At 52.2% G+C, this 25,601-nt stretch overlaps 2 protein-coding genes across 2 annotated transcripts; both read left to right on the top strand.

Annotated features, from left to right (window-relative positions):
* The first annotated feature begins 436 nt into the window (after positions 1 to 436).
* Positions 437 to 8,252, top strand: CXCL16 (C-X-C motif chemokine ligand 16). Its single transcript, XM_082195555.1, has 6 exons — positions 437 to 570; positions 5,434 to 5,560; positions 5,696 to 5,781; positions 6,858 to 7,085; positions 7,186 to 7,365; positions 7,503 to 8,252. Exons 1-6 carry the CDS (start codon positions 522 to 524, stop codon positions 7,541 to 7,543), a joined length of 711 nt encoding a protein of 236 aa, XP_082051681.1. The 5' UTR covers positions 437 to 521; the 3' UTR covers positions 7,544 to 8,252.
* An 8,050-nt stretch (positions 8,253 to 16,302) lies between these two features.
* Positions 16,303 to 19,993, top strand: LOC309518034 (serine protease 55-like). Its single transcript, XM_082197822.1, has 5 exons — positions 16,303 to 16,441; positions 17,099 to 17,297; positions 17,951 to 18,204; positions 19,262 to 19,401; positions 19,586 to 19,993. Exons 1-5 carry the CDS (start codon positions 16,378 to 16,380, stop codon positions 19,970 to 19,972), a joined length of 1,044 nt encoding a protein of 347 aa, XP_082053948.1. The 5' UTR covers positions 16,303 to 16,377; the 3' UTR covers positions 19,973 to 19,993.
* Positions 19,994 to 25,601: the final 5,608 nt, after the last annotated feature.

The raw sequence follows: 25,601 nt of genomic DNA, 5'->3' as shown, positions 1-25,601 counted from the left end.
TTGGCTGCTGGGCAGGAGGCCGGGGTAGCCATAAAAGAGGAGGAGAGACCTTCGTGGAGGAGGGGAGAGGGAGGGGTGACCCCTGGGGGCCCCGATCCAGCGGCTGCAGGACTCTTCCGATGTTCTCCTCGGGTGTCAGCCCGGCGATGGCAGCACGGAAGCATCTTCCGAGATTTGAAGCTCCTCGAGTCTCTCGCTGCAAGATGGATAGGGAGGAAGGAAGGGGGGGCGAGGGGGGGCACATGACAGAGATGGACGTTTATCCACGTTCGCCCGGTGTGGATGGAGAGCACCTCTCCCCGCTTCTCTCCTCATCCTAGACGGGGGGGGGGAATCGAGGGGCACTCAAAGGGATCCCAAATGTGGGCGATGAGCCCCCCACCCCCTGGTCTCCCGGCGGCGTCCCGCTCCCTCTTCCCGGGGAGTTCCCCGCCTCCCCTCCGCCTCCTGGCACCGGGAAGTCCCCGGGCGCCGCCCCCCCCCGCCGGCTCCCTTTCGTTTTCGGAGGCCGAAGGAGAGGCATGGGGCGGCGGCTGCCCGTCTTGCTGGCGCTGCTCCTGGCGGGGCCAGGTAAGGCGCCGGATGGGACGGGCTGGGGGCCACCTCTGGGACGTCCGAGGGCTGCGCGGGGCTCCGGGAGGGGGCTGGAGCCGGGGAAAGGAGGACGGGGCGGGGGGGGCGCAGGGGAAGAGAAAAGCCTGATTCAGGCAGCGCAGAGTTTCACTGCGGAACTCCCTCCCGCGGGAGGCAGGGATGGCTCTCAAGAAGGGGGGGGGGCAAATTCATGGAGGAGGAGGGGGCTCCTGAGGGCTGGACTAGAAGGGATATGGGACTGAGCCCACAAGGCTTTTCTGATGTTCTTAACTGAGGCGTCCGGAGCAGCTATTGCAAAAGCGCCCCTCCCCCTCTTGGACCCCTTCCTGGAGCTCCCTTGGGTGGCACCGAGAAGGCTGAACAGGGTCCTTGGGGCAAGAAACCCCCCCTCACTTTGCCAGGCTCTCAGCCCCATGGGGGTTTTGGCTACAATAAATCTGTTGTTCCTTTAGGGCAGCCTCCTGCCCCCCCCTCCAAAGAAAAACACAACCCAGATGTTTTGGATCACAACTTCCCACCAGAAAAGGCTGTGATGTGTTTAGTTACCTCCAAGTTTCTATCTTGCTTCCCTCCCTCTGCACGGCGTCTGTCGCACCAGGCATCTGGACCCGCATGGTCAGTGGTGGCCCTGCTCTGCCCCCACAGACAGAGGCTTCCTCAGACCAGTTTCTGGGGAGAGTGACCCTTTTTGGTTAATGTTTGGTGCAATTGTAAAATACAAAACAGTGCCACTACAAATGCAAAATACGCAAAGTGTTACTAACTAAAAGCAAATTCAAAATTGCCCAAGTACTGTGTAATGTTCCTGTCGTGCTTGGAGCCTTCCTGTCGGCTCCGCTTTGGGGTGTCTGGTCAGTCCAGGATGATGTTGGGCTGAGTGGACCTTTGGCCTGATCCAGCAGCCAGACTCTTCTCACCTGTGTTAGGAATCAGCCAGGCACATCTTGCGACTGTTGTGGGTCCATCTGTGACCACATGGGGACAGATCTCTGGACGCCAGGTGGGCAGTGGACATCTCCGTCCGGCTGGCCCCTCCAGCTGTCTTAAGCAGGTCAGCAGAAGAGCTGATCCATTGCATTTATACCCCTCCTTTTCCTCCAAGGAAGACACAATTCACCCCCCCCCAGTTAATCTCTACAACGACCCTGCGAGGGAGGTGAGGAGGCTGTGCCTGACTCCACCCAGGGCTGAGTCCGGGTTTGAACCTTGACCTCCCAGGTCCTTCCTCACCTGCCACTCTCACCGCTGCCCCACACTGGCTTCCTAGAGTCCTTTGGCTAGCAGGCAGCTCTAAAAACTGAATAGGTAAATAAAGTAATGTGGGGAAAGTAAAATGCCCCTTAGAGAAGGATCTGAAATATTTTCCTGGAAGCTTGAATTTATTTTACTACTACTACTACTAATTTTATTTATATCCGACCCTCCCCAGCCAAAGCCGGGCTCAGAGCAGCTAGCAACAAAAAAAGTAAAACAGCATTCTAAAATCAATTCATTTTAAAATCAATTCAAAATCAAATTAATGGCAACCATTGGGCTAGAGTTCTGTGAGGATTACCAAAGGCTGTGCCTTGGCCAAATTTTATTCTAATTTGTTTAATGTTTTAATGTGCTGGAAATCACTTTGAGATTTTTTCAATGAAATATAAAGCAGTATAGAAATGAAATGAATAATAATAATAATAATGGCACCTAGGCATACTTTGGTGTGGCGACTGTAACCTCGGTTTAAGGTGCCACCTGGTGATTAGCTTATACGCCTGAGTTTCTAACGCTGCTTTTCATGCTCTTTGGGCTTCTCCAGGCTGGGCCCCCCCCCCTCTCATAAGAACATAATAAGAGTTTGCTGGATCAGGCCCGTTCCCCCATGAATTTGTCTAATATTCTGAATCCACCCAGGCTCCTGGCCATTGATCCAGCAGATTCTTTTCATGCCATCCCACAAGCCTCACCCTTAAAAACTGAAAACAAAAGCCAAGTCAAAAGAGTCTAAAAACAGAGTCTAGAATTAAAAACCTATACTTTCCACTCAGTGATTTCAAGGCATCCGGAAACGGCGTTCTTCTGTTTCGTTTTGTTTCATAAAATGTGTGCACAGCTTGATTGTTGAAAAAAAAAGGGGGGGGGGAAATGAAACAATAAAATCGAGAGAGAAAAATACAGCGCCTTAAGGCACACAGAAAGTCAACAAATTAAAACCCACGGCCGCGTTTCTGCTGCTTTACTGTATTCTTCTGCCTCTGGGGAAACAGCAACGCTTCCACATTCCTCAAGCCTTTGCTACTTTTGCTGCAACAGAAGTCCAAGGAGAGCGAAAGAGGAGTCCTGCCAGTTTCCGGGCTTTCCCGTCCTTAATGGACTGACTCCAGCTACAAAAGCTGAGGCCAGGGTCTTGCTTTGGAGGTTTCTGTGGGGGCAGCCATCGTTGCTGCTACTGATAGTCAGAAGGACTCTCTTTGTGTTGTGTCTTTGTGTGAGACTTTGCTGTGATTTATGCGGAAGTTGCTCAGTTTGGTTTTGCATTTTTTAAACGTTTGATTTCTCATTCATGGCTACATTTGTGACGGTTTCTTTCATGTTGGAAGCCGCCTTGAGCATGGATTGAACTGTGGAAAGGAGACAGAGAACTAAAATTATTTATGTATGGTTGGTTGGCCACTGGAGGAAGAGGAGGCTGAGCTGGATCCAGCGGTCAGGCTCCAGAAGCAGTCTAGCTAGATTCCTAAGGTGTTTTTTTTTGGGGGGGGGGCAATTGGATACTCAGGGAACAGGATGCTCGGTGAGATGGGTCCCCTTTGGGGCCATGAATTTGTCTAATCCTCTTTCAAAGTCATCTGGGTTGGCGGTCGTTGCTGCCTCTTGTGGAAGGGAGTTCCACCGGTTAACTAGGCAACACACCATCAATGCCATCTCAGTGTATTGGTGGTGGGTTCACACGAGTCATTTCACTTTGTGGGCCATTGTGTGCCCCTCCCTCAAGGTTCCTGCTTTAGTGCCATCTTGGGGTGGGGGGGCTCCCTTGTGCAAAAACAGGGAGGAAAGTTCTCCCCAGTTTTGGAATGACAAATTACAGTCTTTTGAAAGTGGAAATGGAGCAATCTATCCAGTGCTGTTTTTGTAGGAAAAGAGGTGCCAGAACTCACCATTAACACCTCCCTTGTTCTCTTATAATGGATAATAGCGCCCATCCCAGAGGGCCTGAAACTGAGTTCCAGAGAGTTCTGGGTGGAAAAAAAGCCCTGAAGCTTTTGCAGGGACAACTGATACTGAACACAGGATTGTGCAGCGTTATTATTATTATTATTATTTCATACAATGTATGAAATGATTATGGAAAACCTCAAAGTGGTTAACAAAAAAAGATCACAATCCTCCTTTAAAACATGTTGTTGTTGAGTCGTTTAGTCGTGTCCGCCTCTTCGTGACCCCCTGGACCAGGCACTCCTGTCTTCCACTGTCTCCCTCATGCTGGGAGCTTCGAGAAGACTGTCCCACCATCTCGTCCTCTGTCGGCCCCTTCTCCTTCTGCCCTCCATCTTTCCCAACATCAGGGTCTTTTCCAGGGAGTCTTCTCTTCTCATGAGGTGGCCAAAGTATTGGAGCCTCAGCTTCAGGATCTGTCCCTCCAGTGAGCGCTCAGGGCTGATTTCCTTCAGAATGGAGAGGTTGGATCTTCTTGCAGTCCGTGGGACTCTCAAGAGTCTCCTCCAGCACCAGAATTCGAAAGCATCCATTCTTCGACGATCAGCCTTCTTGATGGTCCAGCTCTCACTTCCATACATCACTACTGGGAAAACCAGAGCTTTAACTATACGGACCTTTGTCGGCAAGGTGATGTCTCTGCTTGTCTAGATTTGTCATCACCTTTAACGCATACAAAAGTTAAAATACTAAAACAAATCAGAATTACCTCGACTTTCTTCTTTTAATAGTATTTATTATTATTATTATTATTATTATTATTATTATTATTATTATTATTATTTCAAATTTTACCAATTCCTTTACAGTACAATCCGAACAAATCTCTCATATCCTTTTGTTAACTTATAAAGCTGCTATATTACTTATATTTTATCCATTATATGCATTAATTCTAAATTATTAAACTACAATTTCTCCTCTATTGCTGCACTTCAAATCCTGCATATGTTTTAACCATCGTCAAAATTACATGAGCTTTCTGAGCATCTGGGTTAGGCTTGCATAAACAAGAATACTTTCAGCAGGTGCCAAAAAGAACACAGGGAAGGCGCCTGTTTCATATCAAGTGGCTGGGAGTTCCAAAGGGCAGGCCGTACTAAAAGATCAGGTTCTTGTAAATGTGGAACAGGCCTTGTGTGGCGTCTGCAGCAGTGCCAGTTCCACTAATTGAAGGGGCAAAGTGTTCTCATGGGTAAACTGGTCCCAAACTTTTAAGGGTGTTTCCGTGCGCTGCTCTGGTTCTCCAGAAGCGGCTTAGTCATGCTGGCCACATGACCCGGAAGCTGGACGCCGGCTCCCTCAGCCAGTAAAGCGAGATGAGCGCCGCAACCCCAGAGTCGGCCACGACTGGACCTAACGGTCAGGGGTCCCTTTACCTTTATGCTAACAGCAGCACCTTGAACGGCCCGGTTGCAAATGGGCAGCCACTGCAAAGGTGTTCTGCGCTGACCAAACCTTGTTCCCTTTAGGAATTAAGCATAACCCCAGCCCCAAAGCAAGCCCCCTTTGCTGGGCCCAGGGCAAAGAGAAGTCGGCCCTTGCCTGCTTCTCCTCCTTCTCCTCCTCATTCATTGTGGGCCAAGACGGCCCTCTCTGCTCTCCACTCTTTCCTGAAGCTCTGCTCTTCTCTTTCCACAGCTCTAGGGAACGAGGGAGCAGCTGCTGGGACTTGTGGCTCTTGCCAGAAACACTCCAAAAAGCAGGGGAAATTAAGCAGATACCCTGGGCGGATGAAAAACTGGGAAACCTGCATGGACTTAGTCAAGTGAGTAGGCCACCCTCCCAACACCCAAGGGACTTTTCCCTGCCTGCCATCCTTCGGCGGCTCCCTTACGTCTCTGCCAGCCCCCTGGCTCTCCACCTCCGTCCCTCCGCTCCATTCCGTCCTTTTCCTCGGCAGGTTCACGTTCCCCCAAGGAGACTGCTACCTCGGCTTAAAGAGCAGCGACTGGGTCCAAGCGCTGATGAAAGAATTCCCTGGAAAAGGTGAGTGAAAAAGAGAGAGAAAAGGTTTGGGGATGCTCTGGCTGGCGAGAAGTGAAGGGGCCTAGTGGTCAGGCGGGGGGGGGGACCTGGGAGAGACCCGAGTTCGAATCCCCACTTGGCAGCCACGAAGCTCGCAGGGTGGGGCCCGGTCCCTGCCTCTCTCAGCCCAGCCCCCCCCTCGCAGGGATTCTGGCTGAACCTTCTGAGGGCAACAGCCAACTGGACTCTGGAGAGGGCTTCTTGGGAAGGTGGAGGCTTTCAGACAGGATTTGCACAGCCCCCCATCAGGGAACCTTCGGCCACGATCCCTCCACTAGGAGACACCTGGAAGCATTAAAAACCTGCTCCCCTAATGGGAGGCTTTTAATGTTTCAAGGCTTTTGTGCTTTAATATTTTGTTGGGAGCCGCCCAGAGTGGCTGGGGAAACCCACTCAGATGAGCGACACATAAATAATAAAATTACCATTAGAAGAAGAAGAAGAAGAGTTTGGATTTGATATCCCGCCTTTCACTCCCCTTCAGGAGTCTCAAAGCGGCTAACATTCTCCTTTCCCTTCCTCCCCCACAACAAACACTCTGTGAGGTGAGTGGGGCTGAGAGACTTCAGAGAAGTGTGACCGGCCCAAGGTCACCCAGCAGCTGCATGTGGAGGAGCGGAGACACGAACCCGGTTCCCCAGATAACGAGACTACCGCTCTTAACCACTACACCACACTGGCTCATTACAGTCGTACCTTGGTTTTGGAACAGCTTAGTTCTCGAACGCTTTGGCTCCCGAACGCTGCACCCCCGGAAGTGACTGTTCTGGTTTTTGAACATTCTTTTGGAAGCCAAACGTCCGACGGGACTTCCGATTGGCTGCAGGAGCTTCCTGCAGCCAATCAGAAGCCGTGCTTTGGTTTTGGAACGTTTTGGGAGTCAAGTGGACTTCCGGAACGGATTCCGTTCAAATTCCAGGGTACGACTGTCTTCTTATTGCAGGAGGCTGGGGTAGAGGACCCTCAGTCCTATGAGCCTGTGAATGGCCTGTTTTCCTGCCCCCCACAGTCTCAGTGTGCATTTCTCTCTCCCACAGAAAAGGGTGCTGTGATGCTGAGTCCAAGCCCTGCGCCTGCCAAGCCTGCCCTCCCCTCTGCGCCCAAGCCCTCCCCCTCCCCCTCCCGAGCCGCCTCCTCAGCTCAGCCCCCCACGGTCTCACTGAGGGTCCTCGACGAGACCCCTGCCGTGCACCCAGCTCCAGAGGTCCCCAAGGACGCAACACAGCCCCCCACGTCACCTGGAAGCCCTACGCCCCTCGGCCACGGTGAGTGTGTGGTGCTGGGAGGACGGGGGCACCTGGAAAGGGACTTCCCGCCCTCTTTAAAGTCCCTCGACTGCTTCGAAACTCTTTGTTTGCCTTGCAGATCCCCTGGCAGCCGGGCTCGCCAGCCAGGCCCCCCAGACGGCAGAAAGGGGGGTCTCACCAACAGTCGTGCTGTCTTTGCTGGCTGTCACCCTGGTTGCCGTGGCCATTGCCACCACCGTGGTGTGCCGGAGGAGACGCCGGCAGCGGCAGGCGACCCTCATTCCTCTCGGAGACCCAGGTGGGCAAGGAGGGGGGCGGTGGGAAGTCTCCTCTGCTCCCCCCCCACAGAAGAGCCTTTGGCAACCTGGCGGTCTCCAGAGGTTGTGGACTGCAACTCGAATTGTCCTAACGAATCCCTCTTTCCCCTTTCAGCAGAGGAGCAAATACACCTGTCGCATCATCGCGAGAAGACCTGAAGCCAGCCTGGTGGCCGCTGGAGTAAACAGGGGCCAGATTTTGCCAGAATTTCCAGCAAGTCTGCTGCATCACTTTGTTCCAAGAGTTGGGGGGGGGCATGAAAGGACTTTGAGCCAAGGGGGGAGAGTGGGAAATGTAGATACTGGAATCCTGTTGTGTGCAAAAGGTGTCCCTTGAAAATATACCCCCTGTTCTCAAAAGGCTTTTTAGGGGTGTGTGTCTGGCAGCCAAACCCCCAAAGTTGCCCCCCTCGTTTGCACTTTACCCGTGTGCCTTTCCCTCTGCCCCCTCATTTTTGTACAGAAGCACAGAAACTGTAGAGTTGGGAGGGACCCTGGGGGTCATCTAGTCCAACCCCCTGCAATTCAAGAATCTTTGCTACAGTATCCATGACAGATGTCCACCCGACCTCTGGCTAAAAGCCTCTGAGGAGGGAGTGTTCACCATCTCCGAGGGAGACCATTCCTCTGTTGAACAGCTCTTGCTGTCAGAAAGTTCTTCCTGAGGTTTAGTGGGGATCTCCTTTCTTGCAACTTGAAGCCATGAGTTCGAGTCCTACCCTCCAGAGCAGGAGAAAACCAGCTTGCTCCACCTTCCCTGTCTCCTCTCAGCCTCGACCTTCCGAGGGCCAGAAGACCAAATGATGTGTCATAAGAATATGATATGTAAATAGAAATGGTTAAAAAATAAATAATTTTGCACAGAGGAGGATTCTGCCCTCATGATCTTTGCTTGCTCTCTGCGTCCTCACTTTGAAGTCGAAAGCAGAACCCGGAAGGCCACAGTCTGCTTTCACTTCTCGGTTTGCAAAGGTTTGCAAAGCTTCCTCGTGAGTCAGGTCTGGGGAATTCAGCATGCCCCCCCCCACTCCTCCTCCTCTCGCTTCCTCCTCCATGACCTCATGGGGCTTTCCGCCCACTGTTTTCTCAAGAAGGAAATTTTCAAGGATGTTGCCCACAGGTGCTGCACTGCCTCACGGGGGGGGGGAGGAGTATGGCGCCCCCCAGGCCGCCCCCACATTTCCCAGCAGCTATATCTGTCCCTAAATACACCACAATGCCTTTTGAAGGGGCCGCACCAGTGAAATTTCTGCCCAGGGAAAGAAAGGGTTGCTGGGCGGAAGACAAACTCTCCGTGCAGAGATAAGGGGAAAGTAAATAAATAGGAACCGGGTTTGGCATTTCAGGCGCCTGGCTTGCGCAATCTGGGCTGGGACTGCGGTTCTGTGGGGGCCGTGCAGGTTGCGACATGACTCAGAACCTGACACAGGCGGACCTTGAGGAAATTTAGGACCTTTGGACTTGTGGAGGTGGGGAAAGGACCCTGGGGGTGTCTAGCCCCCCCCCCCGCAGTGCAGGAATCTCCAGTCAGTGTGACAGGCGGCCACCCAGGCACTGTTTCGAAATCCCCAATGCATCACAGAACAGTAGAGTTGGAAGGGCCCCCCGAGGGTCATCTAGTCCAACCCCCTGCAATGCCCAAATCACAGCTGGAGAATCCCTGACGGGGGGGGGCACCCAACCTATTCAAAAACCTCCAGCAAAGGTGAGGCCACCACCTTCCAACGTCACAGAATCCAAGAAATGTAGAGATATGGAAAGGGCACTCCAGGGGTCATCCAGTCCAGCTCCCAGCAAGGAAGGAATCACCAGCTGTTTAATTGTGGGGTCCCCCCCCCAGACCTTTCAATAAACTCTGTGAGATGAAACAGAGAAGCAACTTTTTAACGCAAGAGTTGCAGTCCCATTTCCACCTCCCCGTGCGCCCCCCACCCCCAGGCCCCCCAAGCAGCAGCAGAAGTGGACGTCGTTGAGGGCCGGGGCCTGCGCTGTCGTCTGGAGGCCGCAGGTGGGGCAGGGGCTGCTCCACGAGACCCCTCCCAGGGCACCTGCAGCCCCTCGCCAGACTCCCTCTCCACCCGGAGGTTGCTGGCAGCCGCGGCGTCCGGCCTCATTCGCGGTGGCCCCGCCTGCAGCTGCAGGAGACCCGCCAACGCCGCCGGGTTTTGCTCCAGCTGCCCAAACGGAGAGGGCGAAGCAGAAAGCGCAGGGTTAAACTGCGGAACTCCCTCCCAGGAGAGGCAGCCGAGGGGCTTTAAATGAGGGGGGGGGCTATGGGGGGCTCCTAGCCAGGAGGGCTCAGCTCTGCCCTCCGCAGTCGGAGGCAGGAAACCTTTCTGGAAGCCTCGAGAGGAGAGAGACCCCGTAAAATTTATGCCACCGGCCAAGTTGGCCAACTCTGAGAAAGCAAAACAAAACAATCCCCAAACGAGGATGAAAAAAGTATAAGGTGGATTTTAGACTGTGCAAAAGGTTAAGCAAGCAAGAGGCTAAAAATGGATTACAGCTTGCGTCAGCTTTGGACAGGCTTCGCCTAAACAGAAAGGGTTTTAGCAGGCGCCGGGAAGCAAGCGGCGAGGGAGCCGGCAGTCGGTCCAGGCGCAGCCAGCCAGCCAGTCCCACATCCCGCAGCCCCCGGGGACGGGGCTAGCTGCCCGCGGCGAGCATCCGGGGGTGGCACGGCGATGTCACCCCCGTCAGGATGGCACCCGGAGCGTGCCGTCCCCGCCTCCGTACGCCACGGATGGGCCGGATCCAGCTGCCTCTGTCACCTCTCACCTGATGCCCACCTAATAGGGGGCGGGCTCTCTTTCCCCTTTTTCTTGCTTTGCACCCCTTTATGAGGCAGGTGGAGCTCATCCGCCCTTTTCCTTCGGGACTTTGGCTGCGATCCTGTGCCCAGATACGAGGGAGGAAGGGCTGCGACCGAGTAGAGTTTGGGGCTGGGCCTGGAAGCCCCCGGGATACATCATACCTCCCTGGAGGGTCCCCTCGCGTAATGGACGACGGGAGATTTTGGTTCACAGCAGGCCACTCACTCCCCGGAACCCGCTAATATGGCCTTGACCATCCTCTGCTTTGCAAACCCAGCAGGGTTGTGGCAGTAAGAAAAGGGAGGGAGGAATGCAAGGGAAGCCACCTTGAGATGGGTCAGGGGATGAGGATGATGAGGGTGATGGTTGCCAGAGGGGAGACTTCTCTACTAGAGAGCAGGTAAGGTAAAGGGACCCCTGACCATGAGGTCCAGTCGTGGCTGACTCTGGGGTTGAGGCGCTCATCTCGCTTTACAGGACAAGGGAGCCTGCATACAGCTTCCTGGTCATGTGGCCAGCAGGATTAAGCCGCTTCTGGCAAACCAGAGCAGTGCACAGAAATGCCGTTTACCGTCCCGCCGGTAAAGGTGAAGGTACCCCTGCCCGTACGGGCCAGTCTTGCCAGACTCTAGGGTTGTGCGCCCATCTCACTCAAGAGGCCGGGAGCCAGCGCTGTCCGCAGACACTTCCGGGTCACGTGGCCAGCGTGACGAAGCTGCTCTGGCGAACCGGCACCAGCGCAGCGCACGGAAACACCGTTTACCTTCCCGCTAGAAAGCGGTACCTATTTATCTACTTGCACTTAAGGGGTGCTTTTGAACTGCTAGGTGGGCAGGAGCTGGGGACCAAACGATGGGAATCCCCCGTCGCGGGGATTCAAACCTCCAACCATGCGATCGGCAAGTCCTAGGCGCTGAGGTTTTACCCACAGCGCCACCCGCGTCCCCCTCCTTCCCCCCAGAGCGGTACCTATTTATCTACTTGCACTTTGACGTGCTTTTGAACTGCTAGGTTGGCAGGAACAGGGACTGAGCAACGGGAGCTCACCCTGTCACGGGGATTCGAACCGCCGACCTTCTGATCGGCAAGTCCTAGGCTCTGTGGTTTAACCCACAGCACCACCCGCATTCCACTATAGAGCAGACTCTCCCAAAAGAGATTAATCTCTCCCCTTCTTTCCCAGCACCCAAAACTCCTTCTGATAACCCAAGACTCCTTTTTCCCACTAGTCTTCAGGTGACAGGATGCTCAAGCATAATCTTCACCACTTTTTTCCATCTCTCCTGTTTTCTTCTTCCTGTGTCCTATATCATTTGTGTGTGTCTTGTACTCTGCCATGAGCACATCTTTATAAGGAAAGATGAAAGAATGAAGGGGAGACTAGCTCATAGACCCACAAAGGAGGTTTCTCTGCCAAAGCAGACAGGGTCAGTGCGACGAGAGACTCCCCTGTTGGGTCATTTCCAAACTCTATGAGTGAAGTCCATACTCAACAATACTCCTAACATTTCCCCCTGTATGCTTAGGCCGTCCCTCGTTCCAGGTGCAATGAAAGATGTTGACCTGGATATGTCCAGAAGGTGATACCAGGAAAACCCGCTTGCTGCTATGCTTGTGTTCCATGCGTGGAAGGGACCATCTTCACCCAGAAAGGCGGGTGACTCCAAGGAAGAGGGCGTTTCTGCGGGGGGGGGGGAATAGAAATAAGGTATAGACTCCCCCAATACACTCTTTGAGAAGGGTATAAAGACATTTTTAACGTGGGTCCTTTATTCGCTTCTGTTTTTCAGCACATTGTTACTTGCAGGAAGCCAGGAGACCTTGCAAGGTTGGTGTGGGAACAAAAGGGGAAACCACACCCACACCCACACCCACACACCCACCCACACACACACACCCACACACACAAGCCTGAGCCTCCCTGCAAATGCAGCCAATAAATAATAATAGAAGAATAAAGGAATTGGCACAGGTCAAAGGAAATATTAATTAGGCAAAAAGGTTACAATGCAGTTTACAGATGTGGAGCTGTCATTTCCTCTGACCGAATCCTAGATCACAAGGCTGCTTGGATGATTAAACTTTTTTTGGGGGGGGCGGGGACTCCTCTAACTCCACAATGGAAAGGCAGGCTACAAGTGTGAACATTTTTAAAAAAACAAATAAACTATTTTTTGCCTCTCGTGACCTATTTACACATTCTCCTTTCGTAACCTCCCCCACAACAGCTGAGATTTTCAAAATGGCACAGAGCACAGAAGGTCATGTAGGTGATGCTGAAGCCACACTTTTCTCTTCCTCAGATGCCTATAATTTCACCAAATACCCGGACGATGAGCATGCACCAAATATGGGCTTCAAGTCTGCATCTCCATTCCGTTAATTATTTTTTAACAAGATTTGCAAGAAAAGCAAACTGGACTCTCTATTTGTCCATTAAAGAGCACCCAGTGGCAAAGCTTGCTAAGGGCTACAAAACAATCCTTTCTGAAGGAGCTGAGGGTGGGGGTCCTCCGGCGCCTTTGGCGAAACGGCGCTGGCCCAGAGCGCTTCTAGGAGGCTGCCTTTGTGCGCGACGTAAAGCCCTCTTTCCCTCCCTCCAGCCCCGTGTCACCTGTGGAAAAGGGGGCTGGATCCAGTGACGCATCTCGGAAAACTGTTAGGGAAGCCAGAGCAGGAAAGTGAGTGGGGGGCGGCGGCGCCGCTATAACCCACGTTTCCTTTTTGAAAGAGAAACTTAAGACTAGATGACCCTTGGGACCCCTGCCAACTCTACAGTTCTATGGCCCTTTGTGGAGGGGGGGCAGCACCTGGAAAGACGGGCTAGGGGATAATTGTGGCGGCCTCCTTAGGCACACCAGAAGCGAAGCACGTCTTGAGCTACAAAAACAAACCCAATTCCTGCCTCGTTTTTTGCAGTTTCTGCAAAGCGAGGGAGTCTCCCCCACCTCCATTCCTCGGTGCCTCCTCCTCCCCCTGCTCCCCACTACGGGTCTCCCCTGCACTTGGCCAGGCCGCCTCGCCCTCCTTCCTTTCCCAGAGCAGTGGCTCAGAGCGCCTCCTTGCACCGCAGGTACACTCTGTGGGGAGGGGAGGGAGCGGAAGCCCAGACCAGCCCCCAACCCGCTTAGTCCGACCCCTCAAACCTTCCCAAAATAAGAACTCTGCATTCTACAACGTAGAGGAAGCTGATGCAACGCAGAGGCAGACCCCGGCTGGCGTGTGTTAGAGCAGTGTTTCCCAACCTTTTTTGGACTCGCCCGCCTCCCTCCAGGCAACATCTCGCGGCACACCAGGCTCAATTGTGTGTATTTTGTCGTCATCTCCACTGTTCTTAAACTCCAATTTAGCTGCAATGAATAAATAAATAAATTAGAGCTTCAGAAAGAAATGGAGCCTCCAATTATTGAATGGTTCTAATTAATGCTTCTGAAAAACTGAAGAAAGTTAGATGTGAAGTCTTACTACAGGGCTTACTGCCTTTGCTGACTTCTATTTACTGACACATTCATGGAAAACTAATATTCAAAAAGCCTGGCTCTTTTCTGGGATATATTTTGTTTAGTTCAGTCATAGACTCCACTCCATCTCCAAGTTCAGTAGTGTCTTTGATCAACCAAAAACAGACAGAAGCAAAAACAAACATCTGACAGAAGCTACTTCAACTTTCCTGTGGAAGGTGGCAAACTGGAAAGAATCCATTGCTAACTTATCTGCCACCATGGATAATTATTCTGTGATAAGAGGCAGAATACCTGACTGCCAGGGTCAAGGAGAGATCAATGGGCAAGCTTCAGAAGTTATGAAGAGACACTCGTCCATCATTATCAGGAGGAAGAGTAAACCTCTGGAGATGAGCATTCAGGAGTTACAGCAGCTCATGCACCAAATATGGGCTTCAAGTCTGCATCTCCATTCCGTTAATTATTTTTTAACAAGATTTGCAAGAAAAGCAAACTGGACTCTCTGTTTGTCCATTAAAGAGCACCCAGTGGCAAAGCTTGCTAAGGGCTACAAAACATTATAAAATATTGTAAAAGGCTGGAAACATCCTCAAAAAGCTTTAAACATCTGAAAACTTTGAAAGATATACTGGACTGTGACTTTTTCAGCTTTTTACAATGTGTAATTTATGTACCTGGTAACTCGCCCTTTCTTTGTACTGAGCCATAAAAGATGGACATTGATTGCTTTGTCACAGATTTGAAGAAAGAATCTCACAATCATGAGGGCTCGTTATGCCTCTCCGATTCTGGGCCTCTTGCAAAAAACGCTTAAGGAGCAGTTAAAGCAGTGGAAATGAGAATTTCATAGTATGACTAGAGACATAGGAATACAGATGAGAAGAATGTGAGTCTGGATGAAAATCAAGAAGAGCCATTTTTAATGAATTATGAAGATTCAGAAAGAGAAGACAAATTCAACTCAGCAGATGGTGCTGTGAAGGCAAAGACACAGATGTCCAAAAGAATGTTGCTTTATTTTTATTTAAGTCAACCAAATCTACCACTAATCTAATGTTACCTGCAGCCTGTCTTGTTTTTATAAAGCTGGTCTAATCCCTCTCGATTTCCTCTGCAGTTGGATTCTATTTGCTAGTGTCAAAATGTTAGAAACTTTGTATTAACATTAATCAAGGCTCTAGAGCAATAATTCACACATTTTGTGTGATCCTTATCTGGTTTGGGAATAACTGTGGTTTGGCTTGGTTAAATATTGTTGATAAGATACCTTTATCAAGTATCTCAATATACATTTGATGAAGTTTTGCTACCAATAAATCTATATATGTTTTACACCAGGCATGTCCAACTTGAATTACATCATTCAATAGGGAATCCATCCAAGTCTGATGTTTTGCCAGTTGTCATTTTAAGGATGGATTGTTTAATTTCTGTCTCTGATATTGGTGCTAACAGTATTTCATAGAATCATAGAATCCTAGAGTTGGAAGAGACCACAAGGGCCATCGAGTCCAACCCCCTGCCAAGCAGGAAACACCATCAGAGCACTCCTGACATATGGTTGTCAAGCCTCTGCTTAAAGACCTCCAAAGGAGGAGACTCCACCACACTCCTTGGCAGCAAATTCCACTGTCGAACAGCTCTTACTGTCAGGAAGTTCTTCCTAATGTTTAGGTGGAATCTTCTTTCTTGTAGTTTGGATCCATTGCTCCGTGTCCGCTTCTCCGGAGCAGCAGAAAACAACCTTTCTCCCTCCTCTATGTGACATCCTTTTATATATTTGAACATGGCTATCATATCACCCCTTAACCTCCTCTTCTCCAGGCTAAACATGCCCAGCTCCCTTAGCCGTTCCTCATAAGGCATCGTTTCCAGGGCTTGGACCATTTTGGTTGCCCTCCTCTGGACACGTTCCAGTTTGTCAGTGTCCTTCTTGAACTGTGGTGCCCAGAACTGGACACAGTACTCCAGGTGAGGTCTGACCAGAGCAGAATACAGTGGCACTATTACTTCCCTTGATCTAGATGCTATACTCCTCTTGATGCAGCCCAGAATTATTTGTTTTTGTAAATCATCTAGGTGAGGTAGTTTAATTTTATTTAAGAAAGCCTGCATATCCTTGTGGGTGACATATTTTGGTTCAATGTATAATTGCAAATAAAATTTAAAATATTGGAAACCTTCGGCCAGGGCCACTGCCTGGGAACTGGTCTCTGCTCCGCATTCCCTCACCCAGCTCTCCATCTCCGCTGGAAGGACAGCCAGGAACTGCTCCAAGATCACCAGGTCCAGCATCTCAGCTTTCGTGTGCCTTTCTGGCTTCAGCCACTGGTGGCAAAAGTGGTGGAGTCGGCTGCAAACTTCTCGGGGTCCTTCAGCCTCCTGGGAGAAGAACCACCTGAACTGCTGGCTCTGCGCCTCTGAGCGAAGGGTGTCCTCCTCTCCCAGGATCCTCTGCACAGAGCTTTCCCAGAATCCCCCACTGCTTCTCGATTCCATGGCCTGGCCTCTTCCTGCTTCAGGGCCAGCTGAGTCTTGCTTATCCATCTGACCTATTCAGCGCCAGGCTGGGGGAGGCGGAGCTAAGGACCAGGAGGAGGGGCCTCGGTTCTGCACCTGTGACATCATTAGCTGGCCTTCTATGACATCACAGGGCGCAGCCTGAGACCCCCTCCCGCACTCAAGATTGGAAGCCAGTGACTTCTGGGAAGAACCTATGGACCATCTGTTGGCGTGGGGCTTGCTGTTGATGCTTCAGGGACGGGCCATTTGGGGACAAGGTACCGGGTGCAAGGAAAGGGGAGCGGGGGCTGCCATGGGGTGAAGGCAGAGCTGGAGGCACTGTGGCTCCTTCCCTCGGATGCCCTTGGCACACTCAAAACAATGATGGCCAATCTTCCGAGAACCCCTCCCCCCGCTGCTCCGTTTCCTGTGACATCACAGGAATGATGTGACATCATCACCTCTTGGAGTGGGAAGAGTGATGAAGCCGAGGTGGTTTGGGGCCTCATCTCCTCCTGGTGACCAGCCCCAATGCCCATGCTGTGTCTCCGTGGCTGGAGGCATTGGGGCTCGAATCCTGCCCCCAGGTTTCCCTTTGGGGCCTCTGTTTGGCCCCTGTGAGCAGAGGACACAGGACTGGGCGAGCGAGGGGCCTGATCCAGCAGGGCTCTTGTGCCATGGCTGGGGGCAGTCTACCCCTGAATACCAGAGGTCTGGGGAAGGACAACCCGAGAGTGCTCTTGCAGGTTCTGGCCCTGCTTGCAGGTTTCCCACGAAGGGCCTCCAGTGGGCCTGATCCTGCATCCAGACTCTTTTTGTGTCCTCGGGGAGCCTCCACGGCCAGGCTCCTGGGTTCTTGGGGGCCCTAGGGCAGGGGCCCGGGGCCCTTCTGACGCGCGCTTGCCTCCGCCCGCCCGCCCCTCTCTCTCCTCCAGGCTGCGGCTTCCGGCCAGAGTTCGACGGGCCCCACGCCTCCCCCGTGGCCGGCGCGCGCATCGTGGGGGGCTCGAAGTCCCTGCCCGGGAAGTGGCCCTGGGTGGTCAGCATACAGACCAGCACCTACCACTTCTGCGGGGGGTCCATCGTGCACCCGTGGTGGGTGCTCTCCGCCGCCCACTGCTTCGCCGAGAGAAGGTGAGGGGGGGGGACCTTCTTCAGGGGGGGGGTCCCGCCTGGCTGCCAGGAAGCTCCTCCGGAGGCTGTGCGCGCGCCCTCTCCGCCCTGCGGAGCCAAGGGGGAGGCTGGCTCCGGGGGTGTCTGAACCGGCATGCGGACACGGGTGAAGCGGGTTTCTTGATCTCTGCTTCCCTTCTTTGGATTCGGCTGCTTAATGAAGTGCGCCTCCTCCATGTGATCTTCTGGAGAAGCAGCCTTCTCTGTGGTGGCTCCCCGTTTGTGGACTGCTCTCCCCGGGGAGTCTCGCCTGGCGCCTTCCTTATGTCTGTTTAGGCACCAGGCGGAAACTTCCAATTAACAGCCTTTCAAATGTGTTCGTGGGAAGGGGGTTATTGTTTCCTATTTTGTGCTTTTATGCTGTATTTTTTATCTTGGGAGCCGCCCTGAGAGCTTGTGGCGAAGGGCGAAATATAAATTCAAATAATGAAATTGAATAGGTAAATAATCCGAGCCTGGATTCCTGCATCGCAGCGGGTTGGGCTAGATGGCCTTTGGGGGACCCCCGCCCAACTCTACAGTTGTGTGATTTCAGGGAGACGCTGTTTGGAGGGGGGATTGTGTGTGGCTTCTCCCTGAACCCAGAGTCCCCCCCCCCTCTCTCTCTCCTTCAGCGACAAGGTCAGGGTGGCGGCGGGGAGCAACCTCCTGGGGAGGCACAACGTCACCCGCTGGGTGCGCAAGATCCACCTGCACCCCGAGTACAGCACCCGCACCTACGACAACGACCTGGCGCTCCTGCTGCTGGACAAGCCCATCCCCTACAGCTTCTACCACAGCCCCCTCTGCCTCCCCGACCACAGCATCGTCCCCGACGACAACATGTGGGAGAGCTGCACCGTGGCCGGGTGGGGGCTCACGAAGGCCGGTGAGCCCCCAAGGCGTCGCTGCGTCCTTTCCCTTGGCGAAATCCCCCGTCCCTCCCCAAAAGAGACCCGGGGCTTAGGGACCTCTCCGCCCGCGGCTGGGAGAGCGGAGTCGGACCAGGAGTGCCGGCTTGGGCTCGCGACTGTGGGTGCCCCGGGGTCGTGGGTGCCACGCAGCGTGCGTGACCCTGGCACCGACATCTGTGGATGGCCGGACCCTTCCTGGGGAATTGGCCCCAGGGAGTTGGCACCCATGAGCCGGGCCCTTGCGCATGTGGACCCCTGTTTGAACAGAGGGGGTTTACTTGGGTGGCAAGAAAGATGGGGGGGGGGGAGACAGGCCCCATACTAACTCAGGGTTTGGCCCCCCCGCTCTACCTCCCTTCCTCAGTTCTTCCACCTGTAAAATCTCTCTTCTCTTTGGCATCCCTTGTATCCGAGTAAGACTGTCTTCCATAAACACGGTCTTAACAATGTGTCCATAAGTGACTGTGGAGGCCAATTCTGGATCCACATGTCCCTCCACAGTGGGGACATTGGTTTCCGGGCGGGAGTTGATCACTGAGTGGATATGCTAAGCGTGCCTTCCCCTTAGCACCTTTCTCCCTTCCGTCCTGAGTTCGAGTGTCTTCACAGCCCCTGATACCTTCGGTCAAGGCTGTTCTCCAACTGTGTTTCCCTGTAAAATGGGAAGATAGCTACGGATGCCGGACTCGAAACTTGCCTGCGTGATTGGGCAGCGGTGTGGGGTGGATTGGGGGCGGGGGGAGGAAAGAAGCCCACGTCCTACAGGGAGGAGCCCCCTCTGACTCAAGACGTGGCCACCGGGCAGAGAAATGGGACGGGGCAAATGCATGGAGAAGAGGCGGCGCAGGTCGGGCGCAGTCTACCTCTGCGGGAAAGAGGTAGTGGGACGGACCTGGCCCAATTCCAGGGGGTCTTGGGGCACCTCGTGGGGTGCTCTGGGGAGCCTTTCCATGGGGAAATGGGGCTTGGGGCTTGCGCGCCTCCAGCCAGCCCGCGCGGCTTGTCTCCCTTCCTCCTCCTCTCTCCGTCCAGGAAGCGGCCAGGGATCCTACAGTTTGCTGGACGTGCAGGTGGGAATGGTCGACTGGATGCTGTGCCTCCGCTGGCTGCGCTCCCTCACCAAAAACATGATCTGCGCCGGCTTTGAGGAGGGCGGCCGCGACGCCTGCCAGGTGGGAGAGCCCCCCTCGCCTCCTGCCCCCCGTCTTCCTTCTGGGCGTGGAAGGGGGCGCAGGGAGGGGCGGTGAAGGGGAGGGAGGGGAAGGCTTGCAAACGTCGGCTCAGCCTCAGCCTCAGCACCCAGCCGGGGCTCCCCGGGGGCTTCGGACTACAACTCCCACCCTCCCGCCTTTCCAGGGGGACAGCGGAGGACCCCTCATGTGCCGCCCCCCGGGCCGCGGAGGACCCCACCAGCGCTGGTACGCGGTCGGCGTGGTGAGCTGGGGGCGCAGCTGCGCGGCCCGCCACAGCCCCGGCGTCTACACCAGGGTGGCCAACTTCCACGCGTGGCTGGAGATGACCTCGGCCCACGAGAGCCACCCTTTCCACGTTCCGCAGACCCCGGAGGGCCACACCGCCTCCCCGGCCGCCGAGGCGGCGCATGTGACCAGGCAGGAGCTGGACATGTGGGCCGGAGTGGAGGCGGCCATCGCCGCCAGAGCCGCCCCCGGGCAGCGCCCGGCCCTCGCGTGGCTCCTGGGGGCCTCCTGCTGGGCCCTGCGCTGGGCAGAAGAGATGGAATAAATGCTAATTTATTTATTTGTATTTACCGGTACTTATGAAATCTGTACGCCGCCTTTCTCCCGAAGGTCGCAGGGCGAGCACAGGGAGGGCGCAAAATGCAAGAGGAAACAAAAGCGAACCCAAAGACCCCACAAACATTTTCAAGGTCATGGAATGCTAACCCGCCAAAGGCTTTAGGGGTCAGCAAACTTTTTCAGCAGGGGGCCGGTCCACTGTCCCTCAGACCTTGTGGGGGGGCGGACTATATGTTTTATTTGAGGGGGGGGGAATGAGCGAATTCCTATGCCCCACAAATAACCCAGAGATGCATTTTAAATAAAAGGGCACATTCTACTTATGTGAAAACACCAGGCAGGCCCCAGAAATAACCCAGAGATGCATGTAAAAACACGCTGATTCCGGGACCGTCCGCGGGCCAGATTTAGAAGGTGATTGGGCCAGATCCGGCCCCCGGGCCTTAGTTTGCCTGCCCCTGCTTTAGAGGAAAGTTTTCTCCCGGCGCCTGTGCGCTTTGCGTAGGCTTGGCTCGCTTCCTCGGGATGCTCAGGAGATCGGCGGGAGTCGGCCTCCGTCTTCTACTCGCGAGCAGTTCTGCTGGCTTCCGACGGCGTGGAAATGCTTTTGGGTCGGGGAATCCTAGCACAGCATAGTTGGAAGGGTACCTGAGGGACTTGAGTCCAACCCTCGGAAACAGAGGAGTCCTTACCTTTTCCACACACACTGCCCATATTTTATTTTATTTTATTTTATTTTATTTTATTTTATTTTATTTTATTTTTTGCCTGTTCTCCTTTTTATCTGTAAGCTGCGTCGGAAAAAGGCAGGGGTGGAAATAAACAAAACAACGAGTCTCTTTTATCGCCCTTTTAACTTTCCGTATGTTTGTGTTTTCTTTTTAGTGGTGCTAAAATTGTTATTTTATGTTCGTTTATACCCCGCCTCTTAGCCGGACAGGGATTTGGGACGGCTTACGGATAAAAATGCAGATAAAAGGGGGGGAGCAGGAAACGTTGCCTGCCCCCCAATCTCTGGGTGGTGTGACTTTCCAGGGGTCCCAAGCACTGAAGGCAGCATTCGTGTTTCCTTTGAGGCTCACAGGAGACGGGTGTCTTTGGGTGATATGGGTTTATTTGCCCATATATACAACCTGAGCCTATAATGGGCTCACAGCATCAGCACCTCAGGAGGGTCTTTCTACTCCCATAACCAAGCCTTGGATCACTGCATGGATCAGATACATCAAATAATAATAATAATAATAATAATAATAATAATAATAATAATAATAATTTTATTATTTGTATCCCGCCCATCTGACTGGGTTTCCCATCAAAGGGGATGAAAGGCAGCAGCCACCACAAAAGAGATCCATTAAGTCATTTCCATTTTTCTTAGACTAGTTCAGCAGCTTCCAGATTCCATCCATACGCAGGATTACAGGCTAGGAAGGGGTCCCCCAGGGGCCATCCAGACTGTCCCCACAACCTGGAAAAATATCAGCTGAACCTGAAGGTCTTGGGAGATGTTAACAACATTGAAGGCCTGTCAACATGGGCAGATCTCCTTATTTTCACATTTTTTAAAATTATAAAAAATACATTCTTTGCATATTAATGGAAAAAAAGATGGCGCAAATGCATAGAAAGGGGTGAAAAGCTGCAGCTGCTATAAACAGAAAAGATTAAATCGTTTCATTTCTTTTAAGCTTCAATCGCAGCATTTAAACATTTTACCATATCTGCTCCTTCCTCCCCTCTGTGGGATCCTGGTCCCTCTAGTTGTGAATGGGGGCCGCTAGGGGCGCCTTGGAAGATGGCAGACAATACCATCTCTCCAGCTCGCTTGAGGCAATTAGAGTCTGATTATGGGGAGTAAATCCGTCTCCCTCGTCTTCCCGGGGGGGGGGGGGGAAGAAGCTGTCCTCACCTGCGGTTGCCATAAATCACCCCCCGAGTTTGGATGAAGGAAGGAGGGGGTGGGAGGCACTGGGCGCATAGCCCTCGGGCAGGCTTTGGAACTCCCGGAAGCTACTTCCATGAGCGAAACTGGTTGCATTGCTTAAAAAGAAGAAAAAAATTGGAGAAGTAAACGCACATGCTTCAAGAGAGGTCAGGAGTGTTTTATCTGCTAATAATTTTACCACTGAGATGATGAAGGACGGAAGGAACAGAGATAACATCAAAGAATCGCAGACATGTTGGTATGTGCAACGGAACGGAAGAAGTGTGCATGCACACGAAAGCTCCTACCAAGAACTAACTTAGTTGGTCTTTAAGGTGCTACTGGAAGGAATTTTTTTATTTTGACTATGGCAGACCAACACGGCTACCCATCTGTAACTGGAACGGAAGGGGGGGAACTTTCTACTTTTTTAACATGATTTACCTAACAACCCTCCCCCTTAGAAGAACCGTTACAACGACCAATTGCAAGTGGGACTAAAAATAAACCGTGTGGGGGGAAATAATATGAATTAAAGGTTTTATTCTGTGAAAGATTTGGAAAGTAGAGAGGCTCTCTGTGTGACGCAGCTAGAAATGTGATCTGACATGGACAGGCAGACCTTTGTTGCATAATATATGGTCTTAGGGAGGGTGTTATCAGGATGGGATCGTAAATTGGAAAGGGCAATAAATAACCCTCCTGGAGAGACTAATTTATAATAATAATAATAATAATAATAATAATAATAATAATTATTATTATTATTATTATTATTATTTATTTGTACCCCGCCCATCTGGCTGAGTTTCCCCAGCCACTCTGGGCGGCTTCCAACAAAGATGAAAAATACACTAAAATGTCACATATTAAAAACTTCCCTGAACAGGGCTGCCTTAAGATGTCTTCTGAATGTCAGCTAATTATTTATCTTTTTGACATCTGATGGGAGGGCGTTCCACAGGGCGGGCGCCACTACCGAGAAGGCCCTCTGCCTGGTTCCCTGTAACTTGGCCTCTCGCAGTGAGGGAACCACCAGAAGGCCCTTGGAGCTGGACCTCAGTGTCCGGGCTGAACGATGGGGGTGGAGACGCTCCTTCAGGTATACAGGACCAAGGCTGTTTTAATTTACGATGCAGCGGGTCTGGGAAAAGTTAATGAGCAGACATTTAGACTGTATTTCATTGGAATGGAACAAGATGGCGATGGCCGCTCGAACGGAATTCCTGAACTATGGGATTTATGGAGTGATTTACGAGAGAGCAGTACAAAGTCCACGCAGAAATATAAACAAGACTGTTTCTTTCAATCCACTTGCGGAGACAACTCAGAGGTGACCGAAAAGGAAAATGAGTAACGACAAGGAGATGAGAAGATGGGACTGAGAATATCATTGTAAACACCAAAGCAGCAGAAATATAGATGACTGGACTCCTACCGATCTTGAAGCATGGGTACCCCCCACAAAAAATTATAATTTGGAAAATATTTGGATTTTATTATTTGTATTGTAATAATTTGGATTAATTGGTATGATATGTTTGATTTGGTAAATGGAAACTTAATAAAAATTATTTTTTTAAAAAAAGAGAATGTTGTGAATAGTAGGAGAGGATATCTTGATATCTTGATCCTTCCTCACTCTCGCTAGTGAGCCAAGTAGCAGAACACGTCCCCCTTAGAAGGAAACCAGTTTGCAGATTTGTGTGTGTCAGGGGTTCAGGAGCAGAGGCGAGGGCAAGGGAGGAAACAGAGAGCGAGGGGGAGGAGGCAGAAGAAAGGATGAGTGATGACGACGACCCGAGATCCCCGAGTCTTTCCAGTGAATCAGAAGATTCACAAAAAGGAGCACCAGTGGCCAGGGCAAGGGGGGAGACTAGGGGGACACCCCAGGAAGATAGAGCCAGAGGGGACTCAGAGGGGAGCAGTTGGAAATCAGGACCAGCGTCACCGCCAGAGAGTAGGAAAGAGGAAGAGCGCCAGGGAGCAAGCGCTGGCAGCTCGCAACAGGAGGGAGGGCACGAGTCAGGAGTGGCCACACCTTCATCGGGGAGCGAAGTGACGGTTAGACGGAAAGTGGAAGGTTGGGCGCGCGCGCCAAGTTCAAATGCACAGGAAGGTGGCGCAGTAGGCAGCCCGGAAAGGGAGCCAGGTCCTAAAGCCCGGCGCAAGGAGACAGGAGAGTCAGGGGGGTCAGCGTCAGAAGAATCCCGGAAGGAAGAGACCCAGAGGGGCAGAGGGACCCAGAGGAGAACTGTCAGGCGGAAAAGGTGGAGCAGGGCTAGGATATTAAGTTGGTGCGCAAGGGGCGGAGACTCAGACGGAGCTTCGCCGATCTAAGCATAAGACGTAGGGTTGCACGCAGCAGCTCGAGAATGGAGACTGTAACTCAATAAAGACTTTTATTTAACGATCGCTGGCTAGCGTGATCCTCTGTGAGCTCGGATCTGGAAGTAACCCTGACAGTGTGAATCTCTTTCGTTAAGCAATCCAGTCTGGCTTGCCCAGATTGGATATATTCCTGGTAAGTCCCCTTTGATCCCTCTCAAAAGAATAAAGACACAGCAGTCTTTCCTCAAAAGTAACAAGATATTTACTTACATTCAGTTCACAGTACGATCCCTGAAGGCAGGCTTTGGCTTGTAGTTACAGTTACAGAGAGAGGTTGGGATTCATCCCATGTGCTGCTGGCTGAGAGCCAGCAGTGCAGTCCAAGAGAAGAAAAACAGAAGATGAAAAAGATGGCTGTGTGACTGGACCTTTTGTTGGGTCTGCAAGCTTCATGCTCCAGACCAGGTGGAACAGGAAGTTATTGTGGGATGTGATCCATGAGAAGCAGTCAAGTACAACATTCCTTGTGGAAGGAGAAGACATGTGGGGGAATGTTTGGTCCAGCCAGTCAAAACTTCCTGTTCCTCCTGGCTAGAGCATCCTTCCTTTGCATGTGACTAGAGGTGGGCGTGACCTCACCTGTCCAGGTAACAAAAGGACGAGTCACGCAGCACTCTCCCTCTTTTTGACTTCCTTCTTCATTTGACCAGCTTTTAGCTAGGACTGCACCGGGTTATTCCCCCATATGGGATAGATCCACATGTACATATTTGTAACTAAGTCTGCCTTCAGGAATCCACCTGTGAACTGTGAACTGATGTGAGTAAACTTCTTTTACTGACTTTGAATAAGATTGTCACGTTTTGATTCTTTTAAGAGGGATTCAAGGGAACCTACCAGGAACATACAATTCAACCTGAGACAGACTGAATTGTATAATAGTGAGAGGCTCACACGAGCCTGCAACCAGCTATCTGCTATGCATGTAAGAAGGGGGAATGGAACTCTGCTACATAAAGGGACTTGCTAGCACAATTAGGAAGGATATTAATAAACAATATATCCTCTCCTGCCACCCTGAACATTCCCACAGTTATACTGGTTGGAGTAACATCTCCCTGTCTGTCTCCACTCTAGGGAAACCAGGAATATTGTACTTGACTGCTCCAATGGATTTGCTTCTTTGCTCAAAGCAAGGTGGGCAACCACCGACACTCCTCCCGTGGCCCTTTGAAGACCCCTTTGAAGGCCCTTTGAAGACCCCTCTGCACCCGGGTGGCCTTTGGGGGGGCAGGCAGAATGAGGTGCCCCCTCCATGCCAGCGCGTTGGGTTCTTGCCCCACATGTTCTAGTAGTG

Source organism: Podarcis vaucheri (assembly GCF_965113315.1).
Source record: "Podarcis vaucheri genome assembly, chromosome: 13".
Classification (NCBI taxonomy): Eukaryota; Metazoa; Chordata; class Lepidosauria; order Squamata; family Lacertidae; genus Podarcis; species Podarcis vaucheri.
The sequence above is the reverse complement of the archived record's forward strand: the minus strand, read 5'-3'. Positions and strand labels throughout refer to the sequence as shown.

What these genes read in the sequence shown, in the direction of transcription:
- CXCL16 (XM_082195555.1), top strand. Translation starts at nt 522, where the DNA reads ATGGGGCGGCGGCTGCCCGTCTTGCTGGCGCTGCTCCTGGCGGGGCCA. An exon ending in GAAAGAATTCCCTGGAAAAG is followed by an intron (nt 5,782 to 6,857) that starts GTGAGTGAAAAA and finishes TCTCTCCCACAG; the next exon opens with AAAAGGGTGCTGTGATGCTG. An exon ending in CATTCCTCTCGGAGACCCAG is followed by an intron (nt 7,366 to 7,502) that starts GTGGGCAAGGAG and finishes CCCTTTCAGCAG; the next exon opens with AGGAGCAAATACACCTGTCG.
- LOC309518034 (XM_082197822.1), top strand. Translation starts at nt 16,378, where the DNA reads ATGGACCATCTGTTGGCGTGGGGCTTGCTGTTGATGCTTCAGGGACGG. An exon ending in CACTGCTTCGCCGAGAGAAG is followed by an intron (nt 17,298 to 17,950) that starts GTGAGGGGGGGG and finishes TCTCTCCTTCAG; the next exon opens with CGACAAGGTCAGGGTGGCGG. An exon ending in GTGGGGGCTCACGAAGGCCG is followed by an intron (nt 18,205 to 19,261) that starts GTGAGCCCCCAA and finishes CTCTCCGTCCAG; the next exon opens with GAAGCGGCCAGGGATCCTAC.